The sequence below is a fragment of the Pyxicephalus adspersus genome, chromosome Z (genome assembly GCF_032062135.1).
Source record: "Pyxicephalus adspersus chromosome Z, UCB_Pads_2.0, whole genome shotgun sequence".
Classification (NCBI taxonomy): Eukaryota; Metazoa; Chordata; class Amphibia; order Anura; family Pyxicephalidae; genus Pyxicephalus; species Pyxicephalus adspersus.
This window is the reverse complement of record NC_092871.1, coordinates 46005142-46021110: the sequence shown is the minus strand read 5'-3', so window position 1 is coordinate 46021110 and position 15969 is coordinate 46005142. Positions and strand designations below refer to the sequence as shown.

At 42.5% G+C, this 15969-nt stretch overlaps 1 protein-coding gene across 6 annotated transcripts in view; it reads left to right on the top strand.

The window, feature by feature from the left end:
- VAV2 (vav guanine nucleotide exchange factor 2) overlaps nucleotides 1-15969 on the top strand; it is a 158284-nt gene that overhangs the window by 111913 nt on the left and 30402 nt on the right. For all 6 annotated transcript variants that reach the window (XM_072431112.1, XM_072431113.1, XM_072431117.1 and 3 more), the window contains exons 5-6: nucleotides 13387-13483; nucleotides 15719-15817. In XM_072431112.1, the coding sequence (XP_072287213.1) occupies nucleotides 13387-13483; nucleotides 15719-15817 (196 nt within the window). The remainder of the gene's footprint in view (nucleotides 1-13386; nucleotides 13484-15718; nucleotides 15818-15969) is intronic.

Sequence of the window (15969 nt, the reverse complement as noted above, 5' to 3'; positions counted from 1 at the left end):
GATATTAGCAACATCCGCCCAGAATAAGGATAGACTAGGGCAAGTCCAAAATATGTGTAACAGCGTACCAGTGTGTTGTCTGCAACGCCAACACTCCGAGCTAGTGTGCGGAAAATGTTTCGCCAGCCGATCAGGGGTCCTATACCACCTGGTAAGTACTTTGTAATTAGTCTCCTGATAACGATTGCTGATAGATGCTTTGTCCCGTAATATAGCATACACTCTATTTGATCTCTGGTAAATTTAATATCTAGATCTCTCTCCCATTTAGTGACGAAATATGGCGTTGAGGGGTCTTGGGTCGTTAGTTGTATTTTATATGTATGGGAAAGCACTCCTCTCAGGGGATCGCCATTTACACATATACTCTCTAGCATGCCAAGGGGGCGTCCAAAATCCTGTGCCGGTGGCAGTGACCTGATAAAATATTGAAATTGAATTTTTCTCCAGTTATCCAGACTCGGAAGGGAGTGGTCTACCTGAAGCTGGTCCGTAGTGTACCAGAGGGAGTGGTGCAAGAAATGAACAGCCCGATAGACACCACTCTCAATCCAAATCCTATATACCGGGTCTCTCCTGCTAGTCGGGAACTTTGGGTGACCTAAAATGGGGGACATAGGGGAGGGGAACACAGTAACTCCTTCTGTAAGGAAATACTGCGCCACCACTCTTAAGCGTCTCACCTATCAGATGATGTCGGCGCAGGGCGGCCGTGTCCTCAACTGGGGACCATGGCGCTACACTTAGCATTATAGGGGACTGCGCCTCCTCTAGGGTCACCCATCCCTTAAAGCTGGCGTGTCTACACCAGTCTACCAAACGGGTTAGATGTACCGCCCTGTGGTATAGTATTGGGTCTGGGAAAGCCATCCCCCCTTGATCCTTTGGAAGTCGGAGAATGAATTTGCTAAGGCGAGGTGTTGCAGTGTTCCAAACGAATCTCAGGAATTCAGAGCGAATTTTATGCAGTAGATGAAGGGGAATACGTACAGGTAACGTTTGCAGTAAGTAGAGAAGACGTGGCATGATGTTCATTTTTAAAATATTGCATCGGCCAAACCAAGAAAAGGTCTCTTGTCGCCACCTCTGGAGATCGCTGTGTATAACGTTGAGTAATGGTACAAAGTTCAATTCTACTACTCTTCTAAGGTCAGCAGGGATATTAGTGCCCAGGTATTTAACAAAGCCTCGAGCCCATTTAAACGGGAAGGAGGGTGCCAATGCTTTCCGCATATCAGGTGGTAAGTTAATATCCAATACCTCCGATTTTTGGAGATTGATTTTATAGTCTGAGAGCTGCGCATAGCGACGCAACTCCATTAATAAGTTGGGAAGGGTCACCTGGGGAGCAGTAATATAGAAGAGGAGATCGTCCGCATATGCAAACACTTTGTGTTCAATAGAACCTACACTAACTCCTTTAATATCTAAGTTCTTGCAAATATGGCCTAGTAAGGGTTCAAGGAGCAGAATATAGAATAAGGGAGACAATGGGCAGCCCTGCCTTGTGCCATTTGCAATAGAGAACGGACGAGAAAGAAGTCCATTGACTCGAACGGAAGCGGTAGGGTTTCTATAGAGGGCCTGAATCCATTGAAACAGCTTGCTAGGAATGCCTATAAAGGTAAGTACTTGGTGCATATAGGTCCAGTTTACGCGATCCAATGCTTTTTCCGCGTCTGCCGAGAAGATCATGGAAGGAATTTGGTCTACAGTCACGTGGTGTATTAAGTTTAGCGTGCAAGTAGTGTTATCCCTTGCCTCCCTAAATGGGAGGAAACCACTCTGGTCTGAATGGATAAGGCGTTGAAGGATGGGTGTCAGCCTTCGTGCCAGAATGCTAGAAAAAAGCTTGGTATCACAATTCAATAGCGATATTGGGCGATAATTTGCACATAGTGTAGCATCTTTGTCTGGTTTCAGGATGACCGTGATATGTGCCCTGGAGGAGTCAGCAGGTAGCGGGTGTTCCTGAGAAAGTGCGTTGAAGGCCGTCAAAAAGGGGCCAGAGAGTTGAGGAAAAAACGTTTATAATAGGCTAGGGTAAAGCTATCAGGGCCTGGGGCCTTACCCGTGGGTGCTTTCGTTACGGCTGCTTGTAGCTCTGCTGAAGTAATAGGAGCATCTAAAGCTGTCAGAGCCTCATCCGGAAGCTTAGGGATACCAGAAGCCACCAAGTAGTCCTGTATTTTTGTCCTAACTGCGTCTAAGGAACTCGTCTCAGGATTTCCCCTTAAATTATAGAGTTTGGCGTAAAATTCCTGAAAGGCTTCAGCTATATCCTGAGAACGATACAGAAGGGTACCAGCACTCGACCGGACACACAGAACAAAGGCACGGGCCCTTTGAACTCTTATGGCCCGCGCTAAAGCGTAGTTGTAGTTGTAGTTGGGACATTGCTTGGAAACAAAACTGCATATTTATCCTCCCTCTCAGTTCCACTAATTGTGCCTCCATGTCTGGGGAGTGGCCTCATTTATGTCTAGTCTCCAGAGCATGGAGATCCTGAAGCAGCTGCTTCAGCAGCTGTTGGCGTTCTTTTTTAATCCTATGGCCTTGCTGGATTATTAAACCACGCACATAGCATTTATGGGCTTCCCATACACTAAGGGGGCTAGAAACCGACGCTTCATTCCTGTCAAAGAAGGCCAATATCTCCCTTTCCAAATGAGTCCTAAAATTGTCAGAGGATAAGAGAGATTAATTAAAACACCATTTGAACCGCCCCTAGGGGGAGAGACATCAGACAACATAGTGATCGAAATCGGTGCATGGTCTGAGAATGTCATATTCCCTATCTCTGTACTTTGTACTTGAGGGATTGCATCATGCTTAACCAGAAAAAAATCTATACCTGAATAAGTTTTGTGGACAGGAGAATAAAAAGTGTAGTCACGCTCACCAGGGTGCTGTAGTCTCCGGATATCAGTCAACTGATGGAGGTGCAAGAGGTTTTTCAGACGTCGCAAGACAGAACCAGGGAGGTGGGAAGCCCCCCTGGAAACATCATGGACCGGGTCCAATGCTAAATTAAAATCGCCCCCTATGATCAGAACTCCCTCAGCAAACACATCAGCAACCTCAAGAAACTCCTCCAAAAAAGACACCTGGTTAGTATTCGGGAGGTACATATTGACCAGGGTAAACAATCTAGGGTGGATCCTCCCTTTAACTAGGAGGTATCGTCCCTCTGGGTCCATCTTCAAAGTAACTAACGTCCAAGGGAGGGATGTATCAATCAATATGCTAACACCCTTGGACTTAGAGTCAGGGGATGAGCCATGATACGCCGTCTGAAATCTACGGTTCTTAAGTGAAGGTATCTTATCGTGACGGGACTTATCGTGACAGGAAATGCGTTTCCTGTATAAACGCTATCTGACATTTTGAGCTATTGAGGGAATTCAAGACCACCGAGCGTTTGGTCGGGGAATTCAGACCTTTCGCATTAATAGATGTAATTTTCAGTGACATGTAGGCGCTGAAGTATTCTGTCAGCTATCTTATGCTGCAAAAAGGAGGGAGAGGGGAGGACACAGGAGGGTATGGTACGGTCCGGGACCGCACAAAGAACTGGGAGGGGCAAAAGAGGGGAGGACCAGAGAGGGAAAGGAAGAAAATAAAAAAAAAGAAAATGGAGGGGGGGGGAGGGAGGAGAGGAACAGATACAAGGGAGTGAAACAAGAGAACAGGGGGGGGAGAGGAGAAGAAATAAATAGTAATTAAGCGGGGGTAGTGGAACCCGACAGAGGGATGGCTCCGCCAGCCTCCACCGCAAGTATTTTATGAACCAACATTCCCAAATCCGCCCTAACTGCGGTGCGGTCTGAGATATAGATCAACAGAAGAATATAAAACAAAAAACAAGCAGGAAACCAACGAGAACGGCACATTTATCCCCCCCCCCAAAAAAAAAAACACATATCAAACATAAAGTTAAGTACAGACCCATATATTATCAGAAATTCAAAATAGTCGCTCCACCTCAGGGGTAGACCCTTTAAGTTACATGAAGTCTGAGGCACCGCCCACCGCGGACCAATCAATCTGCCAGCCAATAGTAATGCTTAACATATCCATGTTATGAATAAGAGCACTTTTGCATATACTACTACAAAGGCACATAACAGTACTACTAAGGCAACCAATTATTATCATACGGCCGTCGCCCCATAGCGGGCCATCCGTTATATAATGGGTCACCAGACCCGCCGCAGTATCCATGAAAGAAGGCCATAGAAAATGGCTAAATAAGGAGGGGCCACAACCGGCAACCCCCCCCCCCCCCCCAAGGCATCAAAGACACTTGATTGATACCTCAACATGATAACCCGGTCCTTCAAGGCTAACCATTCCCAGATAGCATCACAGAAGTCAGGGTGGAATATAAGTCCTAAGACAGGGATTGCACTGCATAACACATCCTAAAAGCATCCACCGCAAGCACCTGCCTTTAGACTAGTAAAAGAACACATTACTCACCACACTCCAGCATTACGATATACCACATATAAACAATAAAAAGGGAGAAACGAAATATAAGTGCATTTACAGAACAGGTATAACACTATCGCAGGGACCACGCCAACAATGGGCATACACTAAAATAAAACAAAACAAAACTCAGCAGTCAGGGCAAATAGCCCCCCCAAAAAAAACATATTAGTAGCAGTAAAATTCCAATAAACATAAGTCATGTCTCAGCTCAGCAGCAATGGTGATGTCATATTCATCAACAGTTCCCAAGAGGGTAAAACAACAAACCCATAAAGGTATCAGGCACAACATTAGGTGAATCACGGTTCATTGTCCGTAGGGCCCAGTGTGATCCTCTCTCCTTGTGGCACAACACGCCCAGACCTTCGGGGGAGTTCCCTCCTGCGGTTCCGTAGCAGAGAAGCCACTTCTTCTGTCGGAAAATCCAACCAATTAGGAATCACAATTGGGTCCACACCCAGCATGGAAAACAACGCAGGGAGCTGCATATGGTGATGTAAGGCAAAAGTTGCTCCTTCCTTCGTCACCAAGACATGAAATGGATGGCCCCATCTGTAAAATGCCCCGCAGAACGAATCAATTCCAGAAGTGGGCTGAGAACACGGCGCATATGCAAGGTCTGCACCGAGACATCTGGCAATAACTGTATACTGGCACCGTCAAAGTCCACAGGACCTAGTCGCCAAGCTTTTCTCATGATCTCCTCCTTTAAAGTGTAGTAGTGAACCCGGTAAAGGACATCATTGGGTAAATTTGAGCTGCGGTCACGAACACTGCGCACTCTTTGTACCCGGTCAATTTCAATGGCCGTATCTAAGGGGCGGTCAAGAAGCATGTTAAAGATGGTAGTCACAGTGGCATGCAGGTCAGCATTAGCCGTCGCATTAGGGATCCCTCTAAGACGTACATTACTTCTCCTGCTGTGATTTTCCAAGTCATCAGTGCGGAGCAGTGAGGAGGTAAGCTGTGATTTAACATGTCCCATATCTGACTCTAGGGAGATCACAGAGGATTTCATAGCATTAGCAGAGGATTCCACGGCTATTACTCTAGTATCAACTGCCGAAACCTTTTGCTTAACTGCATCCAGATCCGCACGTATTGAGCCTTCCAATCTGGCCAGCATGGTTTCCAAATCATGCTTAGTGGGTAGTGTAGTAAAGCACCTGCAGCATGGCATGGGAGACAGACATCTGCTCTGCTGCAATGTTAATGCTGAGTTCTGGGGAGGCAAAGTCCCGGGAGCCTTCTGCACATAAAGCTGGACTTCCTGAGTTAGCAGGGGAAGGAGACATGGAGCCGGCAGGAGCTGCTGCAGCGGCTTCCTCACTAAAGGAAAAGGAGGAGGTGCTGGCCGACGCCATATTGGGTGCCTCGTGTTGTGTGTCAGTATAGCCCTGCGGGGAGAAATATGAGGGCTAGAACGGTCTCCTTACCCGCTCTCCTGGAACCCGGCTTTCTCCTGCCTTGCGGCATGTGAGTAACGTGGGGGAAGGTCAGCGGCGGAGGCTGCCAGACTGAAAAGTGCAGTGGAAGCAGCGGGAGCTCAGAAAGAAGCTTCCCCCTGCCGCCATCGCGTAGCCACACCCCCAAGATGTCATGTCTTTTTCATATGGTACTGTGGGTTGCCACTTGAGTGGTAAGATCAGAATAGGCATTTTGCAACATAAGCGTGGTAGCTGTAACTTGCTGTATGGAGCTCTGCATGGTCTGGAACTCTGATTTACAGCTCGCTTCCAACCTGCCAATACTTTTTTCTAGATCATGTCTAGTGGGTAAGGCCCTAAGATGAGCCCTCCAGTCCCAGTCATCCTTACCTATTACAGAAGAATTCAAGGAAAGAGATGCCTTTTCCATAGCAGCGGGGAAGTTGAGCTCCGGGTTGGAGAGTTAGTGATGTTGGCCGTATGAAGATGAGCCTCTAATTTAGCCCCGGTAGCAGCTGTAATTGTGGAGGAGCCTCTGGTCAGCTTGCCGGGCGTCCACACTCCTGTTGCTTCAGTCGCAGCCATGGGATTTACTAGAGGTCACAGCTTTGCGGCCTGGTCCCTCACAGATCGGGCGCCCAGGGAAAGCAAGCCATCAAGCCTGTTTGCTGCGCTCCCCCTGCCCTCGGGTTTATTCTTCAGGGTCCCCCTTCCTTTGGGACCCATCCGGAAGTACAATAAGGCACTAATGTGCTGAAGAAAGCGGTCGATTCCCCCGGGTGGCAGGGAGTTTAGAAGAGACACGTCCTAAGCCGCCATCCGCCGGACACGACGCCCGTATTACCGTGATACATTTTTTTCTTCATGTTTTAATTTGGAATAGAATGTGCAGGGTTCCCAATGCATTTGCATGTATGGAAATTCAAGTTATAAGGATTTTGAGCTTTATTCACTTGTTTAAACACACTGCTGTTATTTTGAACACAACTGTAACCATGACCTGCTCGCTCCGGCTAAAGTAAAGTCTCACTATATGTCTGCTGTGAAACAGTAATTTTTTTTTTTTTATAAATATTCAATGAAAAGATGTCACAGGTCATTAAAGTAGAACTTTTGTCACAATGTTTAGTTTTGAATGAAGCAGAAAAAGTTTTGAAATCTGTAATTCTTGTACCCGTGACCTCATGTGTTAGTGTATTCTGTGATATTACTGGAACTTTTATTCTACCCCAAAAGTTAGAAAAAAAGTTGAGAACGCTTGTTGGGACTATTAAGGCCCCTGGTGTTGAGAGATCGAAATGTCAAAATTTGAGAATGTGTAGTGGGTGGCGCCATGAGGATAAGGAAAGGGGTCACCTGACAGACGAGACGGTCTAGCTTCTCGCGTGTGAGTTGAAAACTAAGGTGGGATCAAAAAGTCACAAACTACCATCCAAAATAGACGGTGGGCCTATGTCTGGGAAAGTGTCAGTCTCTTGCGGGAGGAGGTGAACAATAAAATCTAATCCTGCCCGAGGGAATCTGTAAGGCCAAATGTATGCAAAAAAAAAAAAAATTTCAAACCAACATAAAATAACATTTAAACAGCATCAATATAAGACTTATATATAATAAAGGAAAGAAAAACCAAGCAAGGAGCAACTGAGATAAAATCAAAGTTCCAAAAGGAACTTCCGGGACTTTAAATAGGTAAGTAAATACTAGTGAACCTCTACGCCATCATGCACATGAATCAGGTGGGCCCAAGGCCCACCAAAGCATGTAGGGGATGAGGATGAGGCATATTACATAACATCTATTCACTGGTATTCTCAATAATATAATAACAATATTTGCTCAATACATTGGCGATTGAAATGCCAACTCATGGCTCTACTAAACTTCCAGGATGCCATTGGAGAGATATATTAATGAACCAAAACAGATATACAGATCTCAAAAAAAGGCATATCTACCAATACTGGAACCCAAATGTCCTAAGTAAAATTGATGTGTCTTCAGCAGGATTTAAAGTTGTCACGAAGGGGATGGCTCTTCCTGGAGGCTAGTGCCAGCCATATGATCCGCTACAGCTTCTGGAGGAATACAAGGTGTAGAAAGTGAGAGATGTTGCACAGAGTAGATAGAAGCAACAGAAGGGCTTCTATGCTTTGCACATAATATCTTCTTAGTCCTGTAAAAATATATCCTGCAATGCACATCCCTCGGTCGCTGGGGATCTTTACTCCGTGGGCCTAATGACATGTGGTCTCTATCAATCTCTAGGTCCACATCTGGGAGTGCCCCTAACAGTGAGGCAAAGATAGAGCAAACTGCAGAATGGAGGCCCTAGTTAGGAACAGATTCTGGAAGCCCCCGTATGCGAATATTGTTGCACCTGTTATGATTTTCTGCATCATCCTGGAGTAAAAATAACGTATTAAGTTGAACTTCATGTGTTTCTAATATGGCACTGTGGTTTGCCACTTGAGTAGTAAGATCAGAATAGGCATTTTGCAACGTAAGTTGAGTAGCTGTAACTTGCTGTATAGAGCGCTGCATGGCCTGGAACTCTGATTTTCAGCTCGCTTCCAACCTGCCAATACTTTGTTCTAGATCATGTCTAGTGGGTAAGGCCCTAAGATGAGCCCTGCAGTCCCAGTCATCCTCACCCATTACAGAATAATTCAAGGAAAGAGATACCTTTTCCATAGCAGCAGGGCTATTTGGGCTCTGGGTTGGAGAGTTAGGGATGCTGGCCGTATGACGATGAGCCTCGGTATCAGCTGTAACTGTGGAGGAGCTGCTGGTCAGCTTGCCAGGTGACTGCACTCCTGTTGCTTCAGTCGCAGCCACGAGATTTACTATAGGTCTCAGCTTTGCGAACTGGTCCCTCACAGAGCAGGCGCCAGGGAAAAACAAACCGGCAAGCTTGTCTACTGCGCTCACAATATGTCTGCTGTGAAACAGTAAGAATAGGACCAACTGTTTAATGGTAAATCTGGAAGATGCTGATGCAATTTGATTATTCCCTTTAGAATAAATACAGCTACAAAATTTTAACATTTTTTTTAATAATTATGAATTTTTTTTATTATAAATATTCAGTGAAAAGGTGTCACAGGTCATTAAAGTAGAACTCTTGTCACAATGTTTAGTTTTAAATGAAGCAGAAAAAGATTGAAATCTGTATTTCTTGTATCTGTGACCTCATGTGTTAGTGTATTCTGTGATATTACTGGAACTTTTATTCTACCCAAAAAGTTAGAAAAAAAGTTTTGCTTGATGTTCCACTTTACTAATGATTTGTCAATGCAGAAATAGCAAAATGCCCAGACCTTGCTGTAGTTTTGGGTAAAGTCTTCTGCCTCCACAGACAAGCTGGAGTCTGTGTTGTAGATCTAAAAGTTTCATCTTATATTTTGTAGCAGTCCTGCCTTCCTCAGATCCATTGCAAGGGTGCATCGCTGTTAGCCCCAGCATCCCTTGGGAGAAGGTTCTCCCTTGTATTGGCGAGACAGATGGCTGTCTGAGGAAAGCCACTTCAAATTATCTATTTAGCAAAGCCAACAGATGGCCGCGTCCGGCAGACATTGTCACATGATCTTGACAGGTCGTCCTTCACCTAATATATCAGACCGTTTCGAGGGGGAGAATCCATGAACTGTGTATTTAGTGATGATCCATACCTCTCTTTGCTTACGTATTCTGGAGAGATGAACACGATATAGCACATCATGGACAAAACAAATATAGAGTGTGCACAGACACCCAAGAGTACAGCTGTCCCACCCCTCATTGGTGCCTGCAGAGCAGTCTGTCATATTCTATTGGCATGGAATAATAAAAGATCCAAACCTTTTTAGGAGAAGAAAAACGTTTATTTTCTTTAAAAAAACAAAAACAAATCTGAGATTTGATTGTTTTAGGGCCTGCGTAAATGGGAGGCATTCAGATTGGTACAGTCAGATACAAGGCAAATGCAGCTGCAAGGATCCCAGATGGAACTCCAAACATGGAACTATACAAACTATTCTCAAATCAATAAAATCAATAGTGAACACATTCTCAAGTACACTTATCAGCTAGTCTACAAAAAAACAAACTTTTGACCTTGAACTTGCAAATCTGATCTGTCATCTGCTATACAAACGTTGGAACCTGAACAATGATGAATATTGTTTTTTATTAGTGAGATTAGTGAGGTAATGCTTCATAGAATTAAAGCTGTCATAAAAAAATAGAGAATGTACAACAAATTTCTGAATGGAATTTTTAAATTTGATTCCATAACCCTATTGCTGATTTAATTTTTTCTCTGGACAAAATGTGCCATTGTTATAACAATAATGTAATTTTTTTGAGTTTTTGCTTTACAATACCAGAATGTTCAGCTGTTTAATAAATTTGGTTGGTGTCAATGTAAGGCAGCTAAATACTATTCTTTCAAGAGTTTGTTCCATCATTTGTTGCTATGCCTTGGATTCAAGACGGTGCTGAAAAGATCTAGACCTTAGAAAGGATAGAAGGACTTGGAACCATGGAACGTGCATAGAATTTTACATATTCACCCCAAAGTTCAATTCAACACATTGTTTTAGCCAATATTCCTCAAACTGCCAAAATTGGGTCATATCAGTGGGTAACAATTTTAGGAGTTGACACTGTTAAAGGCCTACCAGATCTTGTTGCATTTTGGTCCCAAAATCTCGATGCTGAATGTTGGCACACCACTCTACATTTGAGTTTGACTGGTACTTGTCACTCATTGTTGACATCATACATATACACTGGAACAGAAACTTTATAATAGTCCTAAGGCAAAAAATGACACTTTTTATTGACATTGTTCCGTAAATGATATGAAAATGTTGCAAAATATGTTACAATGAGGCACAAAGGGAAATGAGAGCCCATTTTTTCTCACAGATTTTTTACCAGTGGCTGCACATAAAAGTAAAATTATCCTATGGTATTTTATTTTAAGCTAAATACACATGCACAAAAATTTTCGTTGGAAAGGATCTTTCACGATCCATTCCAACGACAAACAACTGCACGATGCATAAAGGAGAGCTGTACATACCGCACTTTTCAGCTCTATGAAAAGGGGATTGGGAGAACGATGAAGCGGCACCCTGCTGTGCTCTCCCCTCTTAATTTGCATTAGGATCGTTCATCATCTGTCGTCCATGAATCCACCAAGACGGTCGTTCGGAGGACAAGCACTGTATACACGCCAGATTCTCGTCCGGTATCAGCTCTCAGCTGATTATCGTACAAGAACCATCTGACGTGTGTACATAGCCTAAGGGCTCTATAAAAAATTATGAATATAATCTTTATTCTTTGACACATTTTTTTTGAAAGTGTAATATACATAGTTGCATTTAAAACATCTTGGCTGAGAAAGAATGTCAAGCCTTTTTGCTTGTTCAGAGTTGTCATTAGAGCAACATTCAGTCCCTGAGCAAGAGATGTAGACTGTGTATGACCTTGCTAACTTGCTGCTTTCTGTGAAATTGCTGTGATAACACCAAACTCTTCCCCCCTGCACTTTAACAATTTAGTAATCTTTTGCATCGGAGTGATGGCAGATCATCTGGAACATACCAGTCTGCTCTGTCATGTTTTGCCATCCACTCCTGATGGCAGTGATAATGAGCGAACCTTTTTTAGGATTAAAATGATGCCTTTTAAATGACTTTCATCTAGTTTTCGTCTTTTTGTCATTTTTTTTTTTACCTATTTCCTTTATTTGAGAGGATTTTTTTTTTTTTTTGTTCATTTCACTTAATGTAAACATAAACAATATCCTCATCGAAAAAGTAATTCTGGTAATTTGATCCTTTCTGTTTTTACCTCTTCTGTAGAGGAGTAAACATTTGGTCCATTATTCCCATACAGTATGGCAATTTGTAACCAATCATATTATGGTGGTTTTAGATTGCTGTGGCCGATGATTCCTCTATTGGAGACACTGGTGCATTGATAATGGCTGTGTTGTCTTGTCCTCCTTTTTCTGGCATTAAATATTCTGCCTGTGTGTTTTGTGCCCAGCACACACTCTTGGCAGAATCAATGTTAATGCACATGGGCACTGAGGGACTAAAAAAGGGAATTACCTTTCTGTGCACCTTGCCCCAAGGAATTTTTGGGGTCCAGCCTCAACACAAACATCCTGAAAATGCAACCCAATCTCTTGGGGGATTTCTTCTCCAACAACAGCACTGATTAATATCAAGGAGTGAGATCCCAATTTTACTGTTCCAGTGACTTGGAGGAGAATTGTGTTCAGCATAATTTAGATCTTAACTGGTATTATCATAACACTGCATTTCCAGCCAAATCTGATCCTTTTTTTCTCTTGGGGTTTTACTGTTTATATTTTAGGGATGAAGGCTTGTTAATACTCTCAAATGGTGATACTGCACTGTTACACATTGCAGTCTTTCAGCAGGTTAGGTATCTGCTATGAGTCCTTTTTTATTTTTAGGGAACCAGGAAAGAAGGAAAAGATTGTACGCCTTATGTGACCACTCCTGAAATTAAAGTGTTACTTTCTAACTTTAATAAGTTATGCTTTGCAAAAGGACATTCGGCATGATGAACAAAACTGAGTTTTGATTCAGTTTCCCCTTGCTGTTCCAGTGACACCTTGAGTGCCTTGGTTTGACAGGTGGTTACTTAAACAGTAGGAAAGGAACAAAATGGCTGTGGGGACAGAGACAACAATAAATTCTTGAAGGGGATCTTGCCTTTGCCCATTATGTCCCACACAGTCATTGTATAAGTTATAAACATAGGTTTGCTTTCTATCTGTCTCGCTCCTTTCAAGTTTCTTTCAATGGTAACTCCTCCTCACCCACTCTCCTCCCTGTTGGTGTTCCCCAAGGGTCGGTTCTTGGACTGGTCCTCTTTTCTCTGTACACCTCCTCTATCGGTAGTCTCATATCCTCCTTTGGCTTACAGTACCATCTGCTGATGACACTCAAATCTATCTGTCCACCCCGGACCTGTCTCCCTCAGTCCTGGATAAGGTCTCATGCTGCCTGTCGGCCATCTCATCATGGATGTCTGACCGATTCCTGAAACTCAACCTGGATAAAACAGAACTCATCATCACCATTTTTTCAAACTTGCCTACCCGTCTTCTTCTGTCTTTTGAAACTATCACTACTTCCCCACTACATATCTCCCATCCTATTGTGTGTGAAATTCCCCCACTTACTAGATTGTAAGCTCTTCGGGGCAGGGTTCTTTCCTCCTGTATCACTGTCTGTATTAGTCTGTCATTTGAAATCCCTATTAAATGTACAGCACTGCGTAATATGTTGGCGCTATATAAATCCTGTTTATTATTAATAATAATAATAATAACCATGGCTTGTGAATCCTGACAGATTTTTCTGATGCTTCCCCATGCCTATATGCTGAGTTTAAAGGAGTTTTTTCGTTTAAATGTTTTTTTCTCCTCATTTAGTGAACATGACTTGGGTGAGAATGACAATTATGATGTACCGTGTGAGGAGGATGATATTTACGAAGACATCATCAAGGTGGAGAACCAACAACCGATGGTGAGATTCTTTAAATAATTGTGTGATGTAAATTTAGTTCTGACACAATCTGCAGTGCTGTACTGAGAACAATTTTTTTATTTATAATACATTTTTAATGTTCTGACATTCTTAGCAGTGTTGTAATTGGTCTTTACACAAGAGAAGCTTACACTTAAATGTCCCACCACTGTTGCAACAACATATTCTGCACTGCCATAGAGGAAACACTGAACCATAGCGAGCCTGTACTCTTTTATCCACTTTGCAGTCATGTATTTTTACTATGAAATGTTTATGCTTCTCTGATATTTCCTGTAGTTGTTGAGCACCTTGAAGATTTCAGTATAGAAGAGGGTTGGTGCTGTGTGTCTCTAGATCTTTGCAGGCTCTGTTCTCTCCCCCACTGTCCTTTTGCAGTTGCCCTGGGGCAGACAGTTAACATCTGCAATCATGTGGAAACGGAGCAGCCCCCTGCCTTGAACACATCCATGTTGCCTGCTGGCAGCTGACAGGCGCGGAGAAGCTGCAAAGGGCAAATGTTAAAGATGAAGCTCTGGAGATGCTGACTCCCTGCGCTGGACGTGTCTGTGCATGGAATCATCTCCGACAACTGTCCGCGTGCTTGTCAGGCTCCTCGCCGCAGGCAGGGTAGCACTTATATTTTGTGGAATGAAGTTACTTCAACTTTAAAGTGCCAATTGTAATGGAACAACATCCCCCAGCAGGCCTTTTGCAAATGCAAAAAGACGTCTACAGAGGTGGAAATGTTTATTTAAAATATTGTTGGAAGGTTGTTGCTGCTTTTTAGTAGGTATTTGCTACAAAACATGCAAATTGAGATCTGTTAGCTGATAATTCTCATTAATTTTCCATTTACTGTTTTCATTTGAAACATTTCCTCTACTGTAGAAACAGTGGTAATAAACTACACATGTACATACATGTCCCCATGCCATTATAAACTGATTTGTGTTACAGTGGTGTGGTTAGTAGAGCAGATTAACGGCCTCAACCTCAAATGACTTTCTGTAAGTTGTGGACGTACCTGCAAGGCAAAAACTGGCTAAATTAGAGAAAGTAGCTTAAGAGAAACATAGGGAGAAACAAGGGAGAAAAATAAGAAAGGACAAAAAGGACAGGAGAGAACATAGTGCTGTGGCAGTTTCAGAAATCAAATGGGATCAACTTTTTAAAGATATGGATAGCAAATTGCATTCTAAAACATATAACCCTTTTTTCTTTTTGAAAAAGTAGCACTATTAAAATTATGATATGCGCAAAAATATCCTAAATGACCTACGCAGCTGGCCTTTTTAAAGGAGTCCAAGATTGAGATCTGGATATCCAGTATGCATTATCAAACATAAACTTTAATAGAAATGCACTGATTCGAAGAATGCATTTTAATTTCCAGAGTGGAGAATTTAAAGCTACCCATGCAACATGATTGATCAATTAAACATCAAATATGTCAAGAACTAATTAAAGCAATTTCATTTTGTGATTTAATTCAGGTAGAATGTAATTTGAAGAAAAAAAGGACAAGGCTTTTAGTGTATGCCTGCAATTATTTTCTACCTACAGCACCAAACCTCCAGCACAAATTACTTCCATCTTATAGTAAGTTCTTTATAAAAGACTGTGAGGGGAATATGTGAACAAAACGTTTTAATCAAGAATATTTGTTATAGAAACATTTAGAAAACCTCTTGTAGAACATCATCCTCATTTACCATCAGTAATTAACAAAAGTTACTAGTGCAAAAGTAAGAAGTCTATAGTGAACCCAATATCAATATGGAAAAAAAAAATAGATTTGCTGTAATAGGTATTCTTTTGCCTCTAAATATTGTTTTGTCTCTTTCCTTTTATGCCTCAGATAAGGTATATGCAGGTAAGAAAATATTCTAATTATGACCAGAGGCTTCAAGACCTCTGCAGTTCCCTGTTCTCCTCACCAGTTATGCCGTACTCCTAGTGGGGTGACCATACACAATGAGGTGCTGGTGTGCTGGGAGATGGGCGAATAACTTGTAGGGATCCTATTTTTGTGACTATAATGTGGGCTTTAGAATAAAACATTCCTTTTGGGTAATTGCAGAGCATTTAGGAGCATGGTGAAGCTTGTAGTACTTCAGAAGCTGTCCCATTTGTGTAACCTGTGTGGACTGCAAGCACAGATGTTATAGTTTAATAGACATTGGAAGAAATTCTTTCTGGTAATACATTTGATTTATGTTTACTTATAATTAGAAATCGGGGATGACAGAAGATGATAAGAGGAATTGCTGCTTGTTGGAAATACGCGACACTGAGGACAAATATTACAAGACATTAGAAGACATCAGAATGGTGAGATTGGTGTGGTCATATGTGGCCAATAAATGTGAAAAGCTCTTACAGAAAGTTTTTTTTTTAATCTAGGTTTTGTCGGTTTTGAATGCTCTGACAGTACATTCTTTATTGTGATTATTTAATAACCTTTTATAGATATTTTTTTTTTC